Below are 27480 nucleotides of genomic sequence, written 5' to 3' on the forward strand. Positions count from 1 at the left end.
TGAACATTGCATTTACACTATGAAAGCAATAAATTTATCTAAGTGCAAAAAGTAAAGAAGATGGATGGCGAGCACGCGACTCCTCTCACAAGTGTTGCCAACCACCTGAGCTAGACTTCTGAAGCTCCTTATAGCTAGAGCACTTTATAGGCACCGGCAAAGCTTTTAGAAGGTTGGCGGTTACAAATTTCAATTGGATATAATATTGCATATACTGATTTCAATGTTCGAGATTCACTCTCATGCGGATCGTAGTGACTCTCCAAAAGTGAATGTCAAGCTCTTCTTTCTAGGAGTTAACATCTCTTGCCTTCACAAGCGCGAAAGAGATTGTGATTTGACAACACAACAAGCCATTACATGACTTGGTTATGTTCCACGCGAATGGAATTTTCCCATTCTTTGCCTCCAATCACAATGAAATTATCAATATACCAAGACATATCAAATGATATAAGAAAAGAGTAAAAACACATTTTCCAAGATATTTTGGCATCATCAAGCACAAGTTTAGTCAGAGATTGCGACATATGCTTATATAAATAATTAAGAGAACATGCCCCAAACCCGTGTTATCAGTTTTGGACTGTTAGGTGTGTTTGGATAATCTTATTCTTCATCATTTTCTTCTTTAGTTTCATATTCCACGTTACGAACATGTAATACTTCATTTTTAACTGGATAAACTATGTAACAACTTACCCTATTGTATTTTAATAACACGCATTTGAATAAAATAAAAAAATAAATGATTAATCAATCATTCATCTTTATAGTTTTTCATAAAAATCAGATAATAATATTTTTGCAAAAAAAAAAACTATAAAAGTAAGAATTAATCAATTATTTATTTATTTACTTTATTAATAAAATCTATTTAATATTTTTATTTGTATAAAACTTATATAATTAGATTTATATTTACACTTAAATACCAATTTTTTTTATAATGAGAGTATTTTGTGCAAATTTTAATTTAACTTTCATACAATAAATAAAATACTACATATATTGTACATAAGTTTTTTGAATTGGTTACTAAATTCTATTCTTTCATGTGCTCATGTATAACTGTTGAGACCTGTGTCTACATTGAATGGAATTGTATTTTTCTAACTGGATACTGTAATATTCACATATATATATATTCATATTCCTGTAACTACTTAAATCAGGATGTAGTTTTAATTTTAATTTTTTTATCAAACTAATTAATAGTAAAAATATTCTTATATTTTGTATTATACAATACTAGATATTTTTATTTTTTTCTCTTAGTTTGTACTTAGTATTAATATAATATTTATATTCAAAGATAAATACTAAGGGTGTTTTTCTCCAACCCAAGTTTGGGGACAGGCGCTGACATACCTATGTTTATTTATTTATTTTTAAATTTAAATTATAAATGTAAATTATAATTTTTATAATATGTATAATTTAATAAAATATATACAACATATATGTCACAATGTATGTAGAGAATAAAATCTTTTATAATATACATAAATAAAAATTTAAAAATCTATGTAGATATATAAATTTATAATTAAATTATACAAATTAATATACATTTATATTATTATATTCATAATGATCAAATCAATACACATCAAAACTTTCCAAACTTAATCCAAACCTAAATACAAACGTAAATTCAAACTCACTTCAAAATTCAAATAAAACCAAACTCAAACTCAAATTTCTCAAGGGGACCAGGTAGTATTAATCTTTTTAAAAAAATATTTTATAAAATAATTATTTATATCACTTTATAAAGTTAATAACACTGAAATTTTAATTGGAACTCAGTAACCAATCAAACCTACCTATGGCCAAATCCTTAAAATGAAGTCAATTAAAACTTATTACTCCTTAAAGAGCACATAATTATCAGCACCACACGTTAAAGATAAATTTGATTTCCTTTCATAGATCCCAACGCTCTTTCTCTCATAGTCTTCATCTTCATCTGTGTTTTCAATCTTCAATACCTTAGAGACATGGCTGTTGCTGCTTACGCATCCTTGGTTTCTCTCACTCATGTCCTCGACAATCTCCATTATCGTGCACGCTTTGATGTCCCTCGTGCTGACATCAAACAAGTCGAAGCTCTTAAAAAAAATGTCAACTCCTTGCTGGAGTTTGTCGAGCTTCATTCTGGAAGGAAGTGCCCCGAGCTTCGAGGCTTGTGGAGGCAAATGGCTGAGGCTGCAACAGAAGCAGAAGGTGCCATGAACTTCCACGTATCCAATCTACTCTATGCCAACTCTCAAGGAGAAAGTGATACTTTAAACTTCTCAGATTTCTTTGAAGAAATGGAGACACTGATCCAAAAGTTTGCTAGCATCGAAAAAGAGTTTCCAATGATCGAAGAAGAAGGAGAAGATGCTCAAGCTCAAACGCAACCCAATGCTTCTGTTACTGCTGGTGGCTCGTCTGCAGCTGCTGCGTATGTCAGCAGTGTTGTCGTGGGACTGGATGAGCATGTGAACATTCTCAGGGACAAGCTCATCAGAGGTAAATCTAATCTCGAAATCCTCTCAATTGTCGGAATGGGAGGTATTGGTAAGACCACTTTGGCTAAAAGTCTCTTTGATGATTTATGTGTCATCGATCACTTTGATTTACGGATTTGGCTTTCCATATCGCAACATTATAGTGCTGAACAAATCCTTAAAGTTGGTCTTGAAGAAAAGGCAGGAGAAAATGAAACATGTGAAAGTTTAGATGAGTTGGGAATTAGATTCTACCAAAAGTTATTTGGTAGAAGGTATTTGGTTGTTATGGATGATATGTGGTCAACTGGAGCTTGGCATGATTTACGGAGGTACTTTCCCAACACTGGAGATGGCAGTCGTATTTTGTTAACAACTAGACTCTCAAACATGGCTGCTTCTTTGGCTTCTCATGATCCATATCTTTTAACATTTTTAAATGAGAACCAAAGTTGGAGTTTATTTTGTCAAAGTGCTTTCTCCCAAAAGGATTGCCCATTCGGTCATTTAGAAAAGCTTGCAAAGGAAATTGCAAAATGTTGCAGAGGACTTCCATTAGAAATTGTTGTTGTGGGTCGATTGCTTGCAAACTCTGAAAGGAGGGTAAAATATTGGGAGTATGTTCTAGATCATATTAGCTCATTCGCTAATTTGGGAGATGATGAGCATTGTAGGAAAATACTATCTTTAAGTTATGAGAGTTTACCTATTCATCTCCAACCCTGTTTTTTATATTTGAGAGTTTTTCCGGAAGATAGTTCGATTGCAGTTTCGGAGGTAGTAGATTTCTGGATTGCTGAAGGATTCATTAAATCAATGAGTTTTAGAAGTTTGGAAGATATTGCAAGAGAGTACGTTGAAAGTCTCATTGATAGAAATCTAATATTTGATCGAGGTGAATCTCAGTGCGGCATTCATGATCTTTTACGAGATCTTTGCTTAAGGGAGTCAAAAGATGAATGTTTTCTCCAATTACCTAGAAGCCAAAGTGTTAAAAAAAGGTTTATAAAAGTTGTGCACTGTAATCTTTGTCTAGATATACTGATAAACAAAGAAGGAATGCATATTGGGCGATCATCTTATACATTTGGATTATCATCACAAGTTAATTCTTTTGTATGTGATGCTTGCATGAAGATGTATTTGCACATTAAAAGACTTAATTTGGTGAAGATTTCAGAGTACGATGACTGTTTTGACACAGAAATTTTGCATCCAATTGAAGTGCATCGTGTCTATCTAGAGGAGGTGAAATTATTTATTCCTTCAACATTGAAGTTACTTTGGAACCTTCAAAGTTTAAGAATTTATTTAAGCCCTTCACTTAAGGAATTGCCTCAAGATATATGGGAGATGCCACAGCTCAGAGAGATTGAAGTTTCAGGAGGAATTCTACCTGATCCTATTGCCACCGATATTGAGGGGGAGAATTTTCTTGTCCTAAATGACCTCCACACCATAGATGGAATATACAATTTCAAGTGTACCAAGGCAATCATTGATCGGATCCCAAGTTTGAGGAAATTGAATGTTTCTTATGAAGATGGATCTAAGGGGGGAGTAAAACCATCGAACTTTTCTCTGTGTAATCTTGATAAACTAGAGAAACTTGAATCTTTAATGATTAGAAATTACTCGGAGAACATGACCTTTCCTAATTCTCTCAAAGAATTATCTTTGTACAATTGTAGAATGGCATGGGAGGATATGTCAATTGTTGGTTCATTGCCGAGTCTTGAACATCTTCATATATATGGTGATGTGGAAGGGTCCGAGTGGGAGCCTGTTCAAGGGGAATTTCTTAGCCTGAAAGAATTGCTCATTGGCAAAAATGATTTAGTGTGTTGGCGAGCTGAATCGGTGCACTTCCCTATTCTTGAGAGCCTTCAACTTACTGAATTACGTTTATTGGAGGAGATCCCCATGGGCATTGGAGATGTACCTACATTGCAATCAATTATTGTGGACTATTGCCGCGAGTCTGTCATTGATTCGGCAAAGGAAATATGGAAGGAGCAGCTTGAGTGTGAAAATGGGACTAGAATTGACGTCATAGATAGAGAACTGTCCGTCCGATATCAAGTTGGTACTTACACTGCAAGAATGACAGGGGCTGGTTGTCAAACATTTGCTTATTCAAAATATCTTTGGGAAAGTCTCGACAAGGTTGTTCGACATGGCAGCCACACTCTAAACACAAAACATATGGAAGCTGTGGAGGAAGCCATACATTTTTTCAAAGTTTTTCACCCAAGGAAGAGCCAAGAAATGGAAAGTTTGCTTCGCGAAATGGCCCTAGCTACGCATAAAGCGAATGTTGTGATAGATAGACTACGCTCGAAAACTTTGATGCCAATACTTGGTAAGTGCATCCGTGTAGATGTGGAAAGACTGTTGGAAATAATAGTCTTCATAAGAAAGGCGTTGGCGTTGGCGGTGGCTAAAGAGGAAGGGAAAGAAGGCGAGGAAATTGATGTTTCCGATGATGATGCCACATCCTATGATATCAACTCATTGACAATTTTGAAGGAAATGTTTGTTACTGATGAAGATTTGAGGGAGTATCAAATTGGTTCTGTCACTGCCACAATGTCCGAGGCTGCTAGTTTAGTTTGGTCTGATTTAGCATGCGTCTTGGGGGTCCTCCGGAAGGCTTATGAACTCGGCTGCCATCACCTAAACACAGAACAAGTGGACAATGTGAAGGACTTCATCCATTTACTGCAAGAAGTTGTTGAAGTTTATCCTCAAAGTATACACCATATAACCAAACCTCTTTTCCGTTTAGCAATAATTGATCTTTTCAAGGCAGCAGAGCAACTGAATTCGAAACATCTTTGGCAACAATCACTGGTAGATGCAACTGTTGAAGACCTCTTATCCTTCTCCAGGGATGTGGAAAATTTGTTACGAAAGTCAAAATACATCAAAAGAAGGTTAATAAGGCCTCAAAGTGAAGATAGCTCACAAGGTATTTATTTCTCAACAACACTCATTCACGATAGCATACAATACTATTTTCCATTTTCAATTATGCCTATTAATTTATGGCTGAATCAATACAAAGTTTTCAGAAGAATCAACAAACGAAAGAAATATAATTTAATTTTCACAAACTATGTGAAGTGAGTGCAGCATAGTGTATGATCTGCCAAGATGGTGTATATATATATATATATTGTTTGTTAGCAATATTTTCTCAGTTGAACACATCATATAATAAAATTGGTACTTCCACTGCAAGAATGACGGCTGCTGCTTGTGAATTTTTTGGTTATTTAAAATGTCTTCAGGAAATACTTGACGAGGCTGCTTTACAAGGCCGCAATTTTCTAGACAGAAAACATGTCAAAGCCATGGAGAAAGACACCCATTGAGTAAAAGCCAAGAAATGGAAAGTCTGTTGACAGAAACAGCTAAGGCTGTCCACACTAAGACATTCGCGGCGATGTGAAAAGATTGTTGGAAAAGATCAACTTCATAAAAAGGGCATTGTTGGTGGCGAAAGAGAATGAGCAAGATGAAGATATTAGTGATAATGATCCAGCATCTTCAACTCATTGGAAATTATAATAGCAAATTGGTTTCATCAATGCATCAATGGAGAGCTTATAAATTCAAAGCATTTCGGGAAACACTCTCCAGAAGATGTAAGTGATGAAGAACTCTTATCCCTCCCACGACAGTGTCGAAAGCCTCACAAGATATTAAAGAATATTTTAAGTCCTGAATTTTTTTCCCCATTTTTTTTCTAGCAATATACTATGTTGCTAAGTATAGAGAGTATAAGTTCAAAGCCATTAGGATACGTTGTTTAATATTTACAAAACTAAAAATAAAAATATTTGATCCATGCACACAATCTGTTTGTTGTAGATTCTCAAAATAGTGACAAGAAAAAAAAATGGAAACAACCATAATTAGCCACCAGAGAAAATCCAAACGGTAGCTAAATTCCGGGAGAAGGCTAGAGAAGTATGTAAGATTTCTGTGTACGTATTTATATTAATTTCTTGTAAACATTAGATAGTATAGAACCTTTAGATATCAATTCGATCTTGATAGTTTACTTTGAGTTGTATATAGAAGGGTGTTAAGTTTAAGTAATTCAACTTTTTCTTTCTAGCTTGGTTGGCCTGAGGATGTCGACGAGATATTGAGAGAGTGTCAAAGCCAATTCGTGGAGGGCTGCTTGGATTTCCCCACAAATTTTTGATTTTGAAAAGCACTGGCAGAAATAGTCACAATCCTTTCCTCACTTTCGGGAGCAGCAGAGGATTCATCCTGCGTGATTTCTCCGGATACGTGCGGCGCTGAAGTTTCAACGGCAGTTCCTTTCGCCTTCGACATTGTGGTTTCGTCTGGCGATGGTAACTTCCTATTCCTCAACTGCATAGAAGTCCATTGGATGTGTCTGTTATCACTAAAATTTCGTCGATAACGGCCGGATGAGTTGGGCCTGGTGAAATCGACGTGAATTGGGTTCCTGGTCTACTCAAGAAAATATCCGGTCTAGTCTAGCAACAAAAATTAATCATCTAGGAATTGAATTACTGGAAACAAAAGATGCTGAAGTAATGATGAATCAAGCTAGGTTTTTTGGCTGGTTCGGATGGTTCTCTTGACTCTTGCTTTTCCTTTTTTTTATATTATTCTCAAGATTTTCTTCACTCTCCCCCTATTATAGGAACAAAGATGATCTCTTGGGTATCCGATCAAAAAAAAAAAAAAAAAGATGATCTCTTGGGTATGATTGTTTCATTAGGGATCGGCTAATGGTCTGGGGAGTGAACTTGTGATCATGCGGTCATGGGTTTAAACCCAATGCCTCTAGGTCCACCTGCCACACATTCGTCTAGTGTGACTTGCCTTGTGGGCCTAGTTTGTAGTGTATAAGGTTGGTTTGGTTATGGGTAACTGCGCATACCATGTTAAAAAAAAAAAAAGAAAAAAGAGGTCTGATGTATGGGGAGTGAACTTGTAATCGTGGGGTTTAAACCCTAACGCCTCCAGGTCGACCTCATGACTTGTCTTGTCAGACTTAGTTTCAGCATGTTAGGTTCGGCTTTGCACTTTTGGCAGCGATTGCAGATTTCCACGTTATTAAAAAAAAATGATCTCTTGGGCCGATCTGACTTTGGGCTTCCTTTTATCCGTAATGGGCTTTTATTTCTGGGCAAAGCCTTGGGAAATTCTTGGACCAATCCCGTTTTGGGACGCTCTTGCCCGTGTAAAAATTGTTTTGGGATAACAGTTACTAATTTGTATTACATTCCTTTGTATGTTTAATTTTACTCCTGCTAAAATGATGAATTGGTTTGATATAATTCATAATTTTTAATGGTTATATCCTCAGGTTAAAGATGAAATATAGGTTAACGTTTACCTAGTACTATTATGAGAATTTTTCGAACCGATACACTTAACTTGAATTGATGTCATCTCGGGCTTGAGAATGGATAAAATACATTGAAGGGATACGCCCACATTATTTATTTATTTATATACAAGAGTCAACCAACATCAACAACATTATCTTTTTAACATATATATCTAAATGCAGGTGGCAGATCTAACTTATTTGACCAAATAAGCATAGTAATGATTTAACCAAATCAACATATGTAATAAAAATATAAAATATATATTATATACAACATAACATATTTATAATACAATCATAACACAACAAATGTTATACTATGTAAAAGTATATGTTAGTATACTTTTATTATATATTGGCACTCCTAAATGGAATATGCAATGACGGAACAAACATCCCAGCTGGGGTTAAAATGTCCATAAAATTTTTAATATTCAATTAATCAATAATTAAAAAATTTAAATAAAATAAATAAAAAATATTTTTATCTTCAAGAAAAGTTCAACATCATAGACAGGGAATATGAAAAGATAGGAATGTATGTCTTTGATATTTTATATATAATGATATCGTTTCATAATGAATTTATTTTTAATTTTCACACAATTTTTCTTCTAAAAAATAAAAGAAAAGAAAAGGAGAAACAAATAAGAAAATAGCGGCATGAACAGGGCCGACCCTAGGCCCGTGCGAGAGGGGCGCCCGTCCAGGGCCCAATCTAAATAGGGTGCATTATATATTTATGTTATATATAAATATTATTTGATTTTATTGTGTTAATAGAGGAATATTGTTTGATGGTTAAGTGTTACTGAAATTTTTTTTTTCATGCATTAAACAAAGTTAATATTAATTAATACAACACCACAAGTATACGAAAATTTTATGCTAAGTTTCAAAACTATATGAGAATTGTGAACAATTTTGCGTTATTATTATTATTATTGATATTTTTTGCATAAGAATACTAAAAAAAAGTTTTTTTTTATTATTTATATTTTATTATAGATAAAAAAATATTTTATATATATATATTTAAGGGCCCTTAATTTTTATTTCGCCTTGGGCCCTTCGAAAGTCAGGACCGGCCCTGGGCATGAATATTATAAGATGTATTTTTGTTTTTTCTTCTAATATAATATTTTTATAAATAAAAAATAATATATTATATATTAGGAAAAATAGCAAAAATTCCCCAGTTCTTCAAATTTGCTAAAAACCCTCGTGGTTCAAAAATTCCATAAAATCTACACGTGGTTTCTAAAATGTTGCACAATTGCCCGTTTATTCTAAATTACACTAAAGGTGTTAAACTTTTACATATACTGACTGTTATGCCCCTATCTAAATTAGATTTCTTCTGTTTACTCTATAGAACTTTCTCTCTCCTTCCTCGTCTCTTTCAACAACGCCACCGCCTTCTTCATTCTCTTCTTCCGCCAATCCACACTACCGCGGCCATTGCACCATCGCGATTCCGGCCGCCATAGCCACCTCTTTCTTCAACCTTCTCACCATCGATCAACACCCACTACCGGTTATCACCATTTCATAGTCTTCTTTCCTTCCACATTTTTCTTCTTTCCTACCTATTTTTTTCTTCTCTATTCCCTTCCCTTCAGCATCATTTTCATCATTTCCTATAATAAAACTTAAATTTCCAAATTATTTTCTTCCCCTCTATCCGGTCCGCTAGCCGCCGTTGTGACGCCGCACGCTGCTCCGGTTCTCTTACGTCACTGTTCTGCCCTACTTTCCAAATCTCTATTCTTTCATTTTGCTTTTTGAAATCACTCTTTGGGTATATCCTAATTTAGCAGTGACGTCTAGATTCAATTATTCTGCCTATTGGATTTCTATTTTCTTTTAAAAAAAAAATCGTTGTACTTTAGTTGAATTTTGTTGTTCTTGACGAATTTTTTCATGGTTGATGAGTGTGATCGGAGGCCAGCTGTGATGTAGATTACTTATATCCACCTTATTCTTCTTCTTCTTACCCCCGAAAAAAGAATTTTTTTTTGGAAAATTTGTGGAGTGAGGGTTTGGGCGCGGCAGGGGCGATGGTCGGAGGCGACTAGGCCTGGTGTGCGTGGGCGACCTGGTGGCGCTTGGACTTGGGCGAGTTTGGATGGACACAGGCTGTGCAGAGAAGAGGCTGGAGGCGGCGACTGGAATTACAGAAGAGCAACACTGCCGGCGAATTGCGTCGATTTGAACCGAAGGAAAGAGATAGGTAACTGATGTTGCGCGGCGATCGTCGGCTGCGGGCGGCAGCGGAGGAGCGGTGCGCGGCATCGGGCCAACTAGAACAACACCTCCGCGGTGAAGTGAGAAGGGCGTTGTTCCATTGAAGAAGGGAAGCTGGAAATTATATGTCTTTTAATTATTACTACTTAATAAGGGTTTTTTTTTTTTTTTTCTAAATATATGTAAAAGGGCTTCAGGGTAATTTTGTAATTTCACCTAACAATATATCAATTTCATAGAAAAATCGCAGTTTGGGCGTGTGGGATACAATTCCGTTAAGTTCTAAATAAAATGGGATTTTTGCAACAATTTTAAATCCCCAAGTAGATTTTACGGAAGTTTCGAAGCTAGGGAGATTTCAGCAAATTCGAAAGTCACAAGGCATGTTTTTGCTATTTTGCCTATATATTATAATCTATACAAACAATATTTAAACAGAGAGAAACAATTGATGGATTTTAGGATTTGAATGAAATAATTTTTTATGGGAGGCAATTCACTATATATTAAAAAATATAAAATTAATTTTATATATAAAAGAAAATAAAATGATTGGGTTGGGGGCAACCCCAGCATAAAAAATGAAAAAAAGGGAAAGAAAAAACTATTGAGTAAGACAAAAAAAACATAAGATTTCTTAATGTAATAGATATATTATCCATTGATGTAAATAATAGTTCTCTATATAAAAATGTCATTTATGCATTTCATATACGAAACTAAACTTAATAAGAATTTAACTCAAGATTTGCGCTAGCCACTTCGATTATTACCATGCTTTCCATATAAGTAATATATGATGTCAATCATAGTACAATATGCTATTTGAAAGTACAAAATATGTTGCAAGTATATTATGGACAAACACGACCGATATGTATATATAAGCTTAGCCACATTTGACAACGATGCAAAAGCAATATGGTCGTATTCAACAAAAGAATTGGACTGCGTAGCGTCAAAATATTACTCTATCTTCTACACGAGGCAAAAATTGTCCGAATGGAGAATTGAGAGAAACTCGCCCACAAAACCAACACCCTCCCTATGATACTTAATAATGTTTTAGATTTTAATAAAAAATGATATTATTTTCCATATAGAGATTGATAGTTATTTATTGCATAGATCGTAACAGAAAATATGCATAATTAAATGCTTCTATAATTACTATAATATATATTTATAGATTGGGTCAACTCAACACTACTATAATATTATTCGCTTTGGCCTGAGCCCGCACGGATTTGTTTTTGGATATCCTCCAAAATTTTCTTTCCAACTTCCCCTCAAACTAAGGACCAACCAATGACCTTCCCTGCCCGACCCGCTGTTGGGACTTAACCAACTCAACACTAGTATGATATTGTCCGCTTTGGGCTGAGCCCGCACGGATTTGTTTTTGGATATTCTCCAAAAAGCCTCGTTCTAGTGGAGTTCACTTGGGACTTATAAGGTGTGAAATTTTCTTCACAAATTCCGATGTGGGACTTGGGTTTGCACCCCAACATCAATAAATATTATATATAATTTTATTCTTTACAAAAGTATAATTACTGGTTTTTTAAAATAGTATTTCAAATTTATTTTTTACCCAATCATAACCAAACAGACTATCATATATAGCGTATATCAGAAATTAAATGAAAATAAAATATATTTTGGGGCACTTGGACTAAAATCCCTCTAAGCTAAGACACATTTAAATTCAGTCCCTCTTGATTTTCATAGTGCACTGGCACTCCCTACTTTTAATTTCCATTTACATTTAACTCCCTAGTACCCATTTTACCCCTGAAATCGCAATATAATGTTACGAATATTGTATGTACTTCTGTTAATTTTATATAGACCTATATTATCTAATTACATACTCCAAAATTATCCCACTGCTACAAAGAAAATATCAAGTGATGTGCCTGAAATTATTTATTTATATACTGAAATCTATTACAGAAATTTAAAAAAAAAAAAAAAACTCTAATAAAACCCACCATCTAAAGTTGTAGCTTGGTTATTTTTTTTGAAACTCATCTCTTCTCAAACTACCCTTCTCCGTCGAAACCCCCCGTCAAAGTAATTGCCGTCAAGCCTCATTGTATAAACTTTCGCCGTCGTCGGAAGTCTCCACTCGCCAGCCAGAGCTCCGTTCCCGCTCGAGATGTCGAAAAAAACATCCACCTCAAAGCGGAGTTTGAAAAATAAGTTAAAAGTTTATATTTTTGGTAGGATCAAGTTTTTTAGTTCATGGTGTACTTGGATTTATTTTATTTGTGTCTCAGTTGGGTTTGTACAAGATTTGGTAACGGGTCATTTTACTTTGATATCGTATTGCACCATCGGGTCGAATATGAGTTATTTTTATGTGTATAAAATTTTAAATGATCTTATTGTCTTTAGAAGTACATTTATTTGCAATGTTCTAGATTTATATTTATAGTAAAATAGTTGAGATGTGAGGCGGGCGGTGCTTCTTGTTTTCTTCAAATACCGTAGACAAATTATTTTTTGTCGGGTGATTTTTTAAGTACTATGGTGTTGGACGATGCCTTTCTCATGAAGTTGGTTAGGGTTTAGGATTATAAATGTCTGTTTTGTTGATTAATAAAAATTTTGTTTGTTATTTATATTATTTTCGAGTGTCTCTCATTGCCTTTGGTGTGCCTTGATTGTTAATTTATATGTCTCAAATAGAAGATTACTTATTTTCGTATGCCATAAACTTGTGTTTTTTGTTGAAATAATGGTAGACCCGAAAAAGAATACAAAGGTCTTACCTTTAGATTATCTATACATTTGTTTTATATAAAGATGACTAAACTTAAGAGACTATACAGATATCAAGGTAAGAGTCTCGATTGTGCCCACTTGTATGCATAGCTAAGAGCTACGCTTTATACAATAAAGACCGTTACCCACCGGGCGGCTGGCGCCCGAATTCGATGAGGCCAAGACTTGAAGGCTAAAATTCCAGCAAGAATTTTAGCAAAGGGCACCGGAGGGTCTGTCTAGTCCAATCTGAATGTTTAGGATGCAATTTGTTAGGATCGGATTGATGAATAGCTTAGATTTGTGGTTAAATAGGGGTACTTAACCGTTGATGTTATATTTTAAAGTAAACTTTGTTGATCACCGACTATTTTAAACTAACGAATGATATTTTAAAAGGTTGCTTATATATACTTACATTTTGGTCATGTATACATCTCTATTCATTATTGGTAATCCAAAATTTCTAATATATACCTCTATATGTTTCTCAGCACCCAAATCACTGCACAGATATACTGGAGGGGAACAAGTACCCACAAAAGTAAATAATATACTTCAGTTAGGAAAATTACATTATTGAGTGTCGAAAAACCCCTAGACCGAGATCATATACCCCTATGGTGATATTTGTACCTCCATATTTAATTTATATACCTCTGAACTAATTGAATCTACTCGTATGAAGGAATGTGATCTCTAAGTAATTTTACCCAGAATCGGTGTACATTGAGAATATGTGTACTCATAAAATTGTCTTGAAAACACCGATGGACCGATGGCAAGTCCACATCAATGACTAATATATTCCTTACATTGTGGAAAGTCCAATATGTCTCACAATTAATATTTTCTATCACTTCTAGTCCATTTACTCTCTTCGGGTGTTACTTCTCACTATCAGAAATGCTTGGACGGACAATCACATTATGAAGAACGTGTTAGATCATCAGTTATACAGTGACTTCAATATATCTACTATTATGGATCATCTCAACATATTTTATTTCATATATATCGTAAGTGACATTCTTCATCCACCATTGAATGCATTGATAGATTTTTTTGTATGTCATCTTAGAAGAATTTCTTACTACACACTCACTGCGCAGAAAGTGGATATGATGTAATCATCTCGTAGTTTTTTGATCTAAGAACAATCATGGACAAATTTTGGCCATGTTGGTTGAATACTCGTGTTCACATTAATAATACTTGCACTCAAATATGAATACTTCCATACACAAAGATGCGTTTGCTTACTCGTACTATGTATTCCTTCGGTATTAATGAATATACTTCTCAAACATCATAAAATACTTGCATTGTCATTATAAAAACTCCGTCGAAAAAATTAAATGCATACACCTGATTCAATGTTAATGTAATTTAAGATAAATTATGGAAACATATTGTGGGTCATGATATATCGTAAGGAGTATTTTGGGGACACAGATGACCTCAAATATTACGCTGAATTTAATAAGTCAAGCTCTATATCTAGTGTATTGTCGTTGTTGATAATTGTTATTCTTGGTCAGATTTTATACACCTACAATAACTTTAATGTATTTTTGTTGTGAATTCATATACCCCAGAATACAACTAATTTGCAATTAATTCGTAATGAACATACCCCACATATTAGTTGTGTACAATGAGGAATAAAAGAGGAATATCATCTAATTTTGAAATCATTCAATAGTGGTCTCGTACAAAGATTTCCATTTAATGTACAATCATCAAAAAAATAAAAAGAAATTCCAATTATATGATGAGAAATCAGAAATTGCTAAGCTAAATCCTCCATGCAACTTCGTCGGTTCTATCCTTGGCGACCACAACGACCATATTCTTTAGATTGTTTTACCTGTTGTGATTTAAACCATCTTATTTTGGCCGAGTTGGTTGGATAGATGTTGTAGGAGGAATTATTTTTGGCTGGGGGTTGTTCTGTGCCACATCCATATCATGAGTCGGCACCGGGTTAATGGGTTCTTCGTAAGTAGCTTTGTTGAAAACGGACGTCCATTGTTTCTTGTGGTGCATCGGATATCTCCGCATTCCATACAAGAAATGTAATTATCTTGTTGCACATATCATAAATAATGAAACATACATTCTACACATACATGTGTGCGAAAGTTGTCCACTAAGTGCCAGAGACAATATGCTTGGTGGCTCCGAAAAATACGATGGGAATAAATTTTAGAAGTTCCAAGTATCTATCCAAAAAATATATTCTTTCCGATTTTACTAAATATCAACATGAAGAAAAAAACTTAACCTCCAACAAAACTATTCTCAATTTTCATTATTTTCGACATACACGACTGCATAGCAACAAGATGTTATGAACATACAATCTAAAAGCATATGGAATATATACTAAGGTTCATACATAAGTAGTCGTAGTACATATCAACCAAACAAGGACATTTTAAAAAAAATAATAAAGCATACAATATCAGATAACATAGGTATAAGATTAATAAATATAGGTATACTCCACCAGAAAAAAGGTTTTATGTGAAAATGGCCACATATACTACCCATGAAATCGCAACAGCCTCCTGAAATATTTTTTTTCTATACATACTATCCTATACTGTTAAAAAATACCACCTGCTGTGCAAATCATCTCGAACAAAGCATAATCACATAAGTATTAGTGAAATAATAGTGAAGATGATCGATCATACCTGAATTTCAATCTTCGTCTTCAGTGGAACGTGGGTAGGATCGATCGTGAACCTAACAACACCATTTTAATCAACCAATAAAGTTACAACAACAAAAGAACATTCAAAATCGAAACTTCCTTTCACCAGTGGTTTCCTCGTGCGAAATAAACCTAAAGTTGGAATTTGGATTCGACATTCACTACAAAAAAATAATATATTTGTAACGGAATTCCGTCCCTAAAGTTCATGTAACTAATGTAATTCCATTCCTAATTCCGTCTCTAATGTCATTAGTAACGGAAATAGTAGATTTAGAGACAAAAAGATTTTGTTACAAAACTGATTTTTTCTTATTGTGATTGTCATAGATCATGCACAAATAAAACATAAAGCTGAAGGTTGAACGAGAGCTCTTCGTGCAACAATGCCCTAACGAGGAGAGAGAAATATTAGAATGATAAAAATATACCTTAACAAGAGTCATCGTCTTCATCATCTGTAGAGTTGTCTTCCCCTTTTGGTGCCAACAACGTATCTTTCACAGAGCATATTTTTTTTGTCATCCTTTCCACATCTCTCAAGAGGGATTTGAGATCTTCATCGGCTATGTTGTTGAGAGATCTCCGCCAACGTTGTTCGGAATCCAAAAGCGTTGGTACATCGAAGCTATGGCCAAATTTCCATGAAAAACTCTCGATTTCTTGGATTTGTCTTTCAGGATGAACTTCGACAACATCCTGCAAGAAACTGATGGATTCTTCGACCTCTTCCATTTTCTTTACGTTCAGATGATGGCGGCTGAGTTCATAAGCCTTCCGGAGCAGCTCCAAGATGCAAGCTAATTCAGACCAAAGTAAACTAGCAGCCTCCGCCATTGTCGCGGTCACAGAATTGATTCGATATTCTCTCAAATCTTCATCAGTAACAGTCCTGCCCAAATGGATTCTCAATGATTTGATATCATACGATAATTCTGCATCATTATCAGTGACATTAATTTGAAGGCTCTCATATTCGTCTTCTTTCCCTTCCTCTTTAGCCACCGATAACTTCCTTTTCATGAAGTCGATTATCGCCAACAAACTCCCCACATCTTCGAGGATGATCTTATCGAATATAGGCGTCAAATTTTCCAAGTGTAGCCTCTGGATCACAACCTCTGCTTTATGGGCAGCCTGAGCTATTTCACTTGACAAATTCTCGATTTCTTGGCTTTTACTCGGATGAAAAGTTTTGACAAAGTCCAGCAAGAAATCAATGTCTTCTTTCAAAACTTCCATTTGTTTTTTGTCTATAGAATTACGGCCAAGCTCAGAAACCTCCTCGAGTCTTTGCTGAAGATGTTTGAATGTAGCCAAAGATTTACAAGCAGTCGCGGTCATACTTGCAGTAGACGTACCAACTGTATACGAGACCCCGCCTATATTGATAAGATCAATCCTAATGTCATTATCGAACTCGTATTGATCCTCCCACAGTTTCTTTGCCGAGTCAGCTGCAGATTCGCTACAATCATTCAGCACAATTGATTTCAATGTTGGTATATCTCCAACACTTAAAGGGATCTCCTCCAGTGAATACAATCCTTTGAGTAGAAGGTGCTCAAGTTTTGGGAAGTTTTCAGCACCAACTTCCCAACGCCGTAAACGAGTATAATGCATTTGCAGCTCTTTCAGGCAATGAAATTCGTCGACGCCAGGCTCCCAATCGTCACCTTGTATCTGACCATGTATCTCCAGTTTTTCGAGACTAGGCAATGAACCAACAATCGACATATCTTCCCATGTCATTTCACAATTTGTCAAGGACAACTCTTTTAGTGATTTAGGGAAGGTCATGCTCTCCGAGGAATAGCTTATTGATAGTGATTCAAGCTTTTGTAGTTGCTCAAGATTACATAGACAAAAGTTCAAATCCTCCTCATTTTCGGAGTCGTACAAATCCTCCATGTCCTCCTCATTTTCGGAGTCGTACAAATCCTCCATGTCCTCCTCGTTTCCATAGTCATACTCCACATTCAAGTTCTTCAAATTTGGGATACGATCAATGATTTCCTTAGTAAACTTCACATTGCATGCTGAGTCTATAGTGTGAAGGTCATTAAGGATAAGAACTTCTTCCCCATCAATATCAGTGTCTGTAGGATTCGGTAAAAGCATTTGGTTCGAAGATCGAATCTCTCTGAGTTGTGGCATCTCCCATATCTCTGACGGAAAACTTGTAGGTGAAGAAGAGTTTAATTCAATATTTAAACTTTGAAGATTCCAAAGTAAATATATTGTCGAAGGAGACAACAATTCTTGCACATCTAAATCAAGAAGTCGCAATTCTGTTGGCTGCAAAATTTCCTGATCTTTGTAATTTGCCATCCTTACCAAACTATGTCTTGTAATATGCGAGTACACCTTATTACAAGCATCACAAAGACGAGGATTGTCTAGTGATGGCGATCCAAAGATATAAGATGGTTTTAAAACATGTAACCCTTCACTGTCCTTGACTTTTTTACAACAATGGTTGCAAAAAATGCCTTTTAGTTGGTTAACCCTTTGTACTCGTGGAAACTGGAGAAAACATTCTTCGTTAGACTCTCTAAAACAAAGATCCCGTAGAAGATCATGAATACCACATTGATCTTCATCCTTGCTAAATATTAGATTTCTACCAATAAGGCTACTTACATACTCGCTCGCGATATCCTCCAAACGTCTACCACTTACAGGTTTAATGAATCCTTCAGCAATCCATAAGTCAATAAGTTCCGAGACAAAAATCATTCTATCTTCAGGAAAAACTCGCATATATAAAAAGCACACTTTGAGTTCAATGGGCAAGTTCTCATAACTTAAAGAGAGTATGTTCATACAATGGTCATCGTCTCCCAAATCACCAAATGAACTAATATTTCTCCAAATATTTTCCCAATATTTTGCAGTCATACCAGAATTTGCTAGCAAACGGCCAACGACAACAATTTCTAAAGGAAGGCCTCTGCAGCTTCTTGTGATATCCTTTGCAAACTTTTCCAAGTGACCGTATGGACAACCCTTTTGTGAAAAAGCACTTTGACAAAATAATCTCCAACTTTCATTTTCATCTAAAAAAGTTAATCGATATGGATCATAAGATCCTAAAGAAGCAGCCATGTCTGAGAGTCTAGTTGTTAACAAAATACGACTTCCATCTCCAGCGTTGGGAAAATACCTCCGTAAATCATTCCAAGCTCCAGTTGACCACATGTCATCCATAACAATCAAATATCTTCTACCGAACAATTTTTGGTAGAATCTAGTTCCCAATTCATCTAAACTTTCACATGTTTTGTTTTCTCCTGCCTTTCCACCGAGGCCAACATTAAGAATTTCTTCAGCATTATATTGTTGAGATATGGGAAGCCAAATGCGTAAATCGAAGTGCTCAACAATAAACTTATCGTGAAAGACACTTTTAGCCAGAGTGGTCTTACCAATACCGCCCATCCCAACAATTGGGAGAATTTTGAAATCAGATCTACCTTCGACCAGCTTTTCCCTGATCTCGTTTACATGCTCGTCCAGTCCCACAACAAGATCGCTGACATACGAAGAAGCTGAAGACGAACCACCAGAGGGAACGACAGAATTGGATTGCTTTTGAGCTTGATTATCCTCCCCTCCGTCAATCACCGGAAGCTTGTCTTCGATGGAGCAAAACTTTTTGATCAATGTCTTCATTTCTTCACAGAAAGCTGAGAAGTTGGAAGCATCACTCGTTTCTCCTTGAGATCTCACATGGAGCAGATGGACCACATGGAAGTTGATGGAACCTTCTGCTTCAGCGGCAGCCTCAGTCATTTGTCTCCACAGACCTCGAAGCTCAGAGCTCTTTCTTGCCGAATGACGCTCGACAAATTCCAGCAAGGAATTGACTTTTTCCCTGAGTTCTTCGACTTGTTTGATGTCGGCACGAGGGAGATTAAAGCGGGCGCGATAGTGGAGATTGTTGAGGACATGAGTAAGAGAAACCAACGATGCATAAGCAGCAACAGCCATGTCTGATCAAAAGCTCTCGATATTGTTTCTGCAACAAAATTGTTCAGATCGAAGTCAAAGTGAAGGTGGAAGGTAGCAGGGGAGATATAATTTAATCTGAGGTTTATAGTAATCATTCGGAGTGATACTTTGATTATTGACTCCACTTGTCAGTTTATTATTGATTTGTTCATTAGAATATGTTCATTAATATTTATGATCGATTATTTCAGAAAATTATGTTTATCAAGACTCGGGATTCCATACAGGTTGGAAAATATTTTATTTGGTTAGGTACAATGTGGAATTATTTATTGATTAGCCTGACGTGAATATAAGACTTTTTGTTATCTTCCGGGAGCAAGCGTTGTAATAAAAATTCAAATGGAAATAAAGTATTGTATATAATATTTTAAATTTAAATAAAACGTCATGTAATATGTTTTAAGAAAAATAAAGTTGAAAAGTAAGTACACAAAACGATTTACCAAATTTTGAGAGTAGTGTGTTTTTATTTTATTAAATTTTAATAATGATTTGGATGTAATATTTTTGAAAAAAAATATTTTTAAATATATACATGTTGTAGATAGACGATCCACACACATTATAATGACACATATATATATATATATATATAAACTGAAATTATTTTTAATAAACCAGGACAAAATATCAAATATGGTTTAAATGACTAAGTAATGGTTCAAATCTCTTTTCTGCTTTCGAAAATTTAAATCATTTTAAAATTAAACATTAAAATTTTGGTGGCTACCTAAAAATGAGCACCGGGTAAACTCTCGTCCGAATCTAATACCCCGCAAATTAGGCTCGACATCGGGGTTTGAACTCAAAATCCTTTTATTAAGTACACAAGTGGTGTCAGTTTCTTAGGCCTCAAAATTTAATAATTTTTTCCCTCTTCTTTCTTCTAAGTCAAGAAAGTTTGGTTGCAGGAGCATTCTGGGTGGTGACATTGATTGAGGTAATTGATGCAATTTATTTCACAATCACCTACTAATTCTAATTTTAGTTGATGGTGCATTCTCATTTGAGTGTGCTTGAAAGGATTATTTTACTTTTGATTTGAATTTAGATGTGGGATGTAACTAATGGTAATTTAAGGAATGTCGTGTTGTAGTTAAAAATGTTATCAAATAATATATCACCTAACAATATATCAATTTCATAGAAAAATCGCAGTTTGGGCGTGTGGGATACAATTCCGTTAAGTTCTAAATAAAATGGGGTTTTTGCAACAATTTTAAATCCCCAAGTAGATTTTACGGAATTTTCGAAGCTAGGGAGATTTCAGCAAATTCGAAAGTTGCAAGGCAGTTTTTTGCGATTTGTTCTGTTGTGTGTTGTGTGTTTACGGAATTATATGAAAAGATGCGATTTGTTCTGTTGTGTGTTGTGTTTATTTTTCCTACTTGTAATCCTAGGCTAGAATAACCACTTCTCCCACTAACAGGGGTGGTTACAAATTATTCCCACTTCTTTCTACTTCTCCTAACCATCAAATAACCTCCTTTCATCAGTTCCCAGCGGCTTCCATTGCTCCTGGACTGGGTTCTATTCGTCTTGAGCATCTTCCATCGTTCCTGGACCAAGTTCCATTCACTTTGGATCTCTTCCATTGCCTTCAGATCATACCTGCAGCCTACCCTGATTCGTTTTCATCATACTCTCAGCCGGTCTACGGGAATATGTTTCCGACAGTCTTGAGTTACATGGAACCCTCACTCTTCATGGTCTTCCATTAGTGTCATGAGGTTGCCGATTCAGAGTTGATGGAGCTTGTCGTCCGAAGGTTTATAGAAGTCATATCTTCTTGCTCCATGGAAGCTCCGCAGCCTGATGGAAGTCACTATCTTCGACATTTGAGTCATTTTGGACTTGGGGTCCAACAATTGCCCTCCTCAAAAAGAGATGAAATGTAAGCTAGGTGAAGCTTTGCTCTCTTTTGGGACCTCCTTCGTGTGGGACTTACCCTCTTGGGCTTTGGCACAAAATTATCCCAACTTGATATCTCACGTCAACCCCTCTAACCTTGATGTGACGGCTGCTTTCTTCGATTCCCGCGTCGTCTAAGAGAGAAAAGACATTCAAGGGGGGTTTATCATCACTCCCCTTTTCCACTTCTTCTCTCGTTTCTCCTTCGAAGGCTTTTCTCCTGTTTGGTGAACGCAAGTATCAAGTTGTATGGCTTCTTCGACGGCTCTTCCTTCCAGTAGTGTAGCTGAGCCTTCGTTGCAGATTGTTGCCGACGTCCAAGTGTTTATTGCTCACGTTGTGAGGGATTTGATGTCAGCCTTAGAAGTGGCAGCATACCATAATACTTCCGAATTACCTTCGACTTCAGCAGTCCCCGTCTCCGAGGAAGCAGCATCGATTCCAGAGGGCTCGGCTTTAACCGGTGTAGCTTCGAGCTCTGGTGGAACGGCCTTGTCTTCGGAGGGCCTTACTTCTGCAGGTGTGGTTCCAATCGTCGCTGGAGTAGCCCTGGCCCCAGAGATTTCAACTTCAGTAGAAGCAGCGCCAGTTCCTGATGGAACAGCTCCAGCTCTGGAAAACCCGATTCCGCCCTCGATAGATCCGATCCCCATGGAAACAATTCCCGGGCCTGATGGACTGGTTCCAGATCCGGCAAATCTGATTTCAACTCCAAAGGATCCAGTCCCTACGGAAGCAGCGCTAGGCCTCGATGGAACGGCTCTGTCTAAGGAAGGTTTGATTCTAACTACAACGGATCTAGTTCTCGTGGAAGCAACACCTGATCCTGATAACTCCGAGCCCGATATGGACCCAGCAGCAAAGGATACTCCTCATACCGTGCGTTATCCTTGGGAACCATTATCCTTTCTTTGATTCACCCGCCGTTTCGTTTAGATTTTATGGTTTGCTGCTCATTTGGCTATTTACGATGACTTATTTTCATTTTGTTTCCATTCGCACATTAGCGGCTTAATGGCCTACTTTCATTCTGCGTACCAGCGGCTTAATAGCCTGCTTTCATTTTGCATACCAGCGGCTTAATAGCCTACCTTCGTTTTGCACGTTAGCGGCTTAATAGCCTGCTTTTGTTTTGTTTCATATCTAGCGGCCTAAACAGGGCCTGCTTTCATTTCGCTCATTACATCTAGCGGCCTAAACAGGGCATGCTTTCAGTTTGCACATTGCATTTCTTTATCTGAACTCGAGTGGTGACATATATCCTTTAAGGTGCTTTACGTTGATAACGTTCCTATGTTCTATCCCGTCAATACTCATCAATTTATAAGCACCGTTAGGCAGTACTTTACTTACTTGGTACGGACCTTCCCACGTAGGAGACCACTTCCCGAATGTATTGTCTTTGAATCCTTCGGGTAGCACCGCCTTCCATACTAAATCTCCTTCTCGGAATGTTCGCCGACGTATCTTCTTGTTGTAGGCTCAAGCCACTTTCACTTTATTTGCCCTGATATTTTCCAGAGCCATCATCCGATCCTCTTGTACGTCATCCAATCTTTGTAACATCGTTGTATCGTACTGCTCGGGACTAAGCGAATTCTGCTTCAGCACTCGTAGCGATGGCACCGTGATTTCCAACGGCAATATCGCTTCTAGTCCGTAAACCAGTTGGAATGGAGTGCAACCAGTGGCTTTATTTCGGTATTGTATGCAAGCCCATAAGGCCTCTCCTAACACTTCGTGCCATCTTCTTGGGTTATCTTCTACAGCCTTTTTTATTTCCCCAATTAACTTTATTGGCTGCTTCGGCCTGCCCGTTTGCCTGCGCGTAATACGGGGACGAATGCAAAAGAGCGATCCCATACTGTGCGGCGAAGGTAAAAACAGTACCTTGATCGGTGGTGATCGTCTGCGAGATTCCATATCGGTGAATAATGTGCTCTTTAACGAACTTGATCACCTCCTGATACGTTACATTAGCCAACGGCACAGCTTCTATCCACTTTGTGAAATAATCCGTGGCCACCAATATGAACGACTGGCGTCTGGAAGATGGCGGGTGGATTTTCCCGATGATATCCATCGCCCATCCCCGGAATGGTCATGGTTTCACCACTGCGTGCATTTTTTCCGCCGGAATTCAGATCGAAGGACCATGTCGCTGACACGCTTCACATCTTTGAGCGTACTTGATACAATCCTCCATCATTGATGGCCAGAAATACCCATATCGTCGGATCGTCCATCTCATGACTGGCCCGGATTTGTGTGCTCCACAAATTCCTTCATGCACCTCACCCATCACCTTCATGGCTTCTTGATTATCTACGCATCTTATTAACATTCCATCGGCGGCTCTGTGGAAAAGATCTCCGTCAATCAAAGTATACTTCAGAGCCTCTTTCCGCAGCTTTTCCGGAGTTTCACCGGTTGGTTGTTCCAAATATTTCCTCAGTTCCACACGCCAGTCTTCCGCATCCACTGGGTACAAATGTACTCGACCTGATTTGAAGTTTCCTGCGGTTGATGACTTATACCCAGATGTTTCTTGAGCCAAATCATTAGCTATTCTGTTTTCGGCTCGAGGTATGAATTCCACCATCGCGTCATCGAAAGTTTGCAACATCCTAACTGCTTCCATTCGAAGATTTCTCATCCTCTCATCTTTGCATTGGAACTCTCCAGTAATCTGCTTCAAAATTAGTTGTGAGTCGCCTTGAACTCTGATCGCCTTAGCCCCCTTTTTACGTAGGATTCTCAATCCAACTAATAAGGCTTCGTATTCCGCTTGATTGTTAGTGAATCCGGGTGTTAATGGCCTGGCAACAGTCCACTTTTGTCCCTAGGGACTCTCGATGAATACCCCAGCTCCAGCACTCATTTGCGTGCTGGACCTATCGAACTTCAGGATCCACGGCATTGGACCGATAACAGCTTCCATACGGTCAGTCGCTTGGACAATTTCCGAGCTTGGATGATCTGCTAGAAAATTAGCAACGACTTGTCCCCTAACAGCTTTGATTGGTACATATCGTAAATCGAATGCGGCTAGCTTTACGGCCCATTTCGCTTGTCTCCCCCTTAAAGCTGGCCTGCCTAAAAGGTAACTCAAAATATCGACGTGACATACCACTTCTGTTTCTCTCGAGGCTAGATAATATTCAAGTTTCGTACAAGCGTAATATAATGCAAAACATAATTTTTCCATAGGAGTGTACCTTGTCTCTGCATCATTCATTACCTTACTAAGGTAAAAAAAATGGCACGTTCGCTTCTATCATGAGCTTCCTGCGCCAGTAAGCAACCAACCGTATTTTCAGTGGCGGAAACATACAAGCGCAGAGGTTTGCCTGCTTGCGGCGGCATCAACACTGGTGGATTGGCCATAGCTCCTTTAATGGCTTCGAAAGCCTGCTGGTGTAGCGGCTCCCACACGAACTCTTCTGTTTTCCGCAACTTGAGCAATATGGAAAAAGCTTTAAGCTTGCCTGCAGCGTTCGAGACAAATCTCTGTAGAAAATTGACCTGCCCAAGGAGTCCTTGAAGTTGTTTCAGATTCTCAGGTGGTCGGGCATTGATGATAGCTTTCGTTTTGTTACTATCTACCTCGATGCCCTTATTATGCACCATGAAACCCAAAACATTCCCGGAGGCCACTCCGAACGCGCACTTCGTTGGATTCATCTTCAAGTTATAATGCCTCATTCGTCGGAAGGCTTGCTCGAGATCCACCATGTGCTCCGAAAAAGTCTTGGATTTCACCACTATGTCATCGATGTAAACTTCCATCGACTGTCCAATTAAATCGTGGAATATGGTGTTCATTGTTCGCTGGTAAGTCGCTCCAGCATTTTTCAACCCAAACGGCATCACCACCCATTCGTACACTCCAAGGGCTCCTGGGCATCGGAATGCCGTCTTTGCAACATCCTCTTCAGCTATAAAAATCTGATTATAGCCGGAATACCTATCCATAAACGACAAACTCCCGTTCACGGCGGCTGCATCTACTAACATATCGGCAACAGGCATGACGTACTCGTCTTTGGGTGTTGCCAGATTCAGATTGCGATAATCGACGCATACCCGTAATTTTCCGTTTTTCTTGAGTATGGGAACGACATTGGCCACCCATTCCGGGTAACGACAAGTCCAAATGAATCCTGCTCCCAAAAGCCGCTGGATCTCTTCCTTGATCTTCGGGTATAAATCTGGATTGAACCTTCGCGGCGGCTGTTTGTGAGGTTTATATCCAGCTTTCATGGGTAGCCGATGTTCCACTAGTTCTCGAGCCAAGCCTGGCATTTCGTCGTAGTCCCAAGCAAAACAATCCCGGTACTCCTTTATAAGTGTCACCAAAGCAGCTCGATCTTCTGACTTCAACAGCGCACTAACTTTGGTGATTCGCGAAGATTCATCGGTACTCAGATCAACATCTTCCAATAGATCCTGGGCCTGGAACGTTGGATAGGTTTTATGCACAGGCGACGGTAATTTCACTTCGCTAGTATTTTCCTTGGACAAATCCGGACCGTCGGTGCATTTTCCTCTGAGCTGTTCCATTTCTTCCTCGGGGTCTGTCCGGTCAGCTCTGGATGTTGCGTAACAAAGCCTGTTTCGGGCGGCCTAGGGTTTTCCAAAGGGCCAGCTCTAGACGGCTCCGGATTCGCCACAGAATCTGTTTCGAACCGCCCACCGCCTTCTGTGGAACCTGCTCTGAACGGCCCTGTATTAATAACAGAGCCTGCTCCGTGCGGCTCAAATTGAATTTTAACGCATTCGAAATTCATCATAATCTTCTTCATTCATAGGCCGTGGATCGGCCTTCTCTTGAATTCTGAATTGATTATCGCTAAATACACATTCATAATTGCCTTCGTTAGGGATGGAGGCGATTACTTCAGACAACGGGATCATCTTCGAATAGTAGAAAGTTGCATCTACAGCTGTAACTTCCGCTGCGAATGGGTCTTTCTCCGTCTCCACTTCTTCAACCTCATCGTCATCCCAGAACAGCAGCTTTTGGTGCAAAGTTGACGGTACACACTCGCAAGCGTGAATCCAGTCTCGCCCCAATAATGCCGCATACAAAGGACGACTATCTATTATTACGAACGCTGAAGACAACTTCTTGGTGCCTACTTGTACCTCTACATTAGCGATTTCTGCCGGTTTATACGAGTTTCCCATGAAATCTGTAGCTCTCACCAAAGTTGGTATTAAATCATCCCTTGTCTTTCCTAACTTTCTAAACGTCCGAAATGGCATTACATTGGCGAATGCGCCACCGTCTATCAATACTCTGCCCACTGGTCGTCCATCCATTAAAGCTTGAATGTACAGGGGTTTTACGTGTTTATTCTGCCCGGACCCAATTCGATCAAAAGTAACCGTTGTCACTATATCGTTCCATTCTGCCGCTAGTTCTTCATCTACGGTCACTCCTTCATAACTCTGCTCCCCTTCTGGAGCTTTGAATTCAGAAGGCAATACCCCTACGACTGATAGATTACCATCTCCAGCACCACACTCTTGTGGTTGTACAGTTTTCGGCACCCATCGACGCTGCTAGTTTGGAGTCGGTCTTGTGTTTGGAGTAGAGAAAATTATGTGAGGTTGTAACTCTTGATTTTTCTGAGGTCTCTCTTTCTGCTCACAGGTTTCCGAGATTTTGCCGTCCTGATTTGCTGCTTGCTGAATTTCCGATTTGATTTTCTTGCCTTTAAACCCTGCATTTTTCTGATTTGGCTGAACACCTTCAGCTTCCAACTTAGCCTGTAGTCGTTTCCTTTGTGCCTTTCTCTTCTAGGAATGTGTGAGGTCACCCATTTCCCTCCTGGAATTTGTCTCCGGCACATTAACAGTCCATCTCTCCGAATCTACGGCTGACGGAGGTTTCCGTGTCTTTCTTGGAGTAATAGTAATCTGATCGG

The 27480-nt window shown here is 37.8% G+C and overlaps 3 protein-coding genes across 8 annotated transcripts; 1 reads left to right on the plus strand and 2 right to left on the minus strand.

Annotated features, from left to right (window-relative positions):
• The first annotated feature begins 1945 nt into the window (after nt 1-1945).
• Nucleotides 1946-7736, plus strand: LOC127241137 (late blight resistance protein R1-A-like). 4 transcript variants are annotated; one of them, XR_007836470.1, is made up of 4 exons: nt 1946-5469; nt 5792-6148; nt 6375-6477; nt 6625-7736. XR_007836470.1 is itself a non-coding variant. In XM_051260054.1 (2 exons), the coding sequence occupies exons 1-2, from the start codon at nt 2004-2006 to the stop codon at nt 5800-5802; spliced, it is 3477 nt and encodes a 1158-aa protein (XP_051116011.1). In that variant the 5' UTR covers nt 1946-2003; the 3' UTR covers nt 5803-6241. The 4 variants fall into 4 exon arrangements, 1 of the variants encoding a protein (XP_051116011.1); XR_007836469.1 differs by having other exon boundaries at nt 6375-6473; XR_007836468.1 differs by lacking the exon at nt 6375-6477.
• A 6839-nt stretch (nt 7737-14575) lies between these two features.
• On the minus strand, nt 14576-19709 carry LOC127241128 (putative late blight resistance protein homolog R1B-17). Of its 3 annotated transcripts, XR_007836466.1 has the most exons (3): nt 16051-19709; nt 15600-15651; nt 14576-14953 (listed from the first exon to the last, which is right to left on the minus strand). XR_007836466.1 is itself a non-coding variant. In XM_051260033.1 (2 exons), the coding sequence occupies exon 1, from the start codon at nt 19610-19612 to the stop codon at nt 16052-16054; it is 3561 nt and encodes a 1186-aa protein (XP_051115990.1). In that variant the 5' UTR covers nt 19613-19709; the 3' UTR covers nt 14973-15651; nt 16051. The 3 variants fall into 3 exon arrangements, 1 of the variants encoding a protein (XP_051115990.1); XR_007836465.1 differs by having other exon boundaries at nt 15600-19709; XM_051260033.1 differs by lacking the exon at nt 14576-14953 and having other exon boundaries at nt 14973-15651.
• A 3320-nt stretch (nt 19710-23029) lies between these two features.
• On the minus strand, nt 23030-23630 carry LOC127240971 (uncharacterized). The gene is made up of 2 exons (XM_051259844.1): nt 23413-23630; nt 23030-23369 (listed from the first exon to the last, which is right to left on the minus strand). Exons 1-2 carry the CDS (start codon nt 23628-23630, stop codon nt 23030-23032), a joined length of 558 nt encoding a protein of 185 aa, XP_051115801.1.
• Nucleotides 23631-27480: the final 3850 nt, after the last annotated feature.

This window comes from Andrographis paniculata, unplaced genomic scaffold, assembly GCF_009805555.1.
Source record: "Andrographis paniculata isolate CXL003 unplaced genomic scaffold, ASM980555v1 Contig80END, whole genome shotgun sequence".
Lineage (NCBI taxonomy): Eukaryota > Viridiplantae > Streptophyta > Magnoliopsida > Lamiales > Acanthaceae > Andrographis > Andrographis paniculata.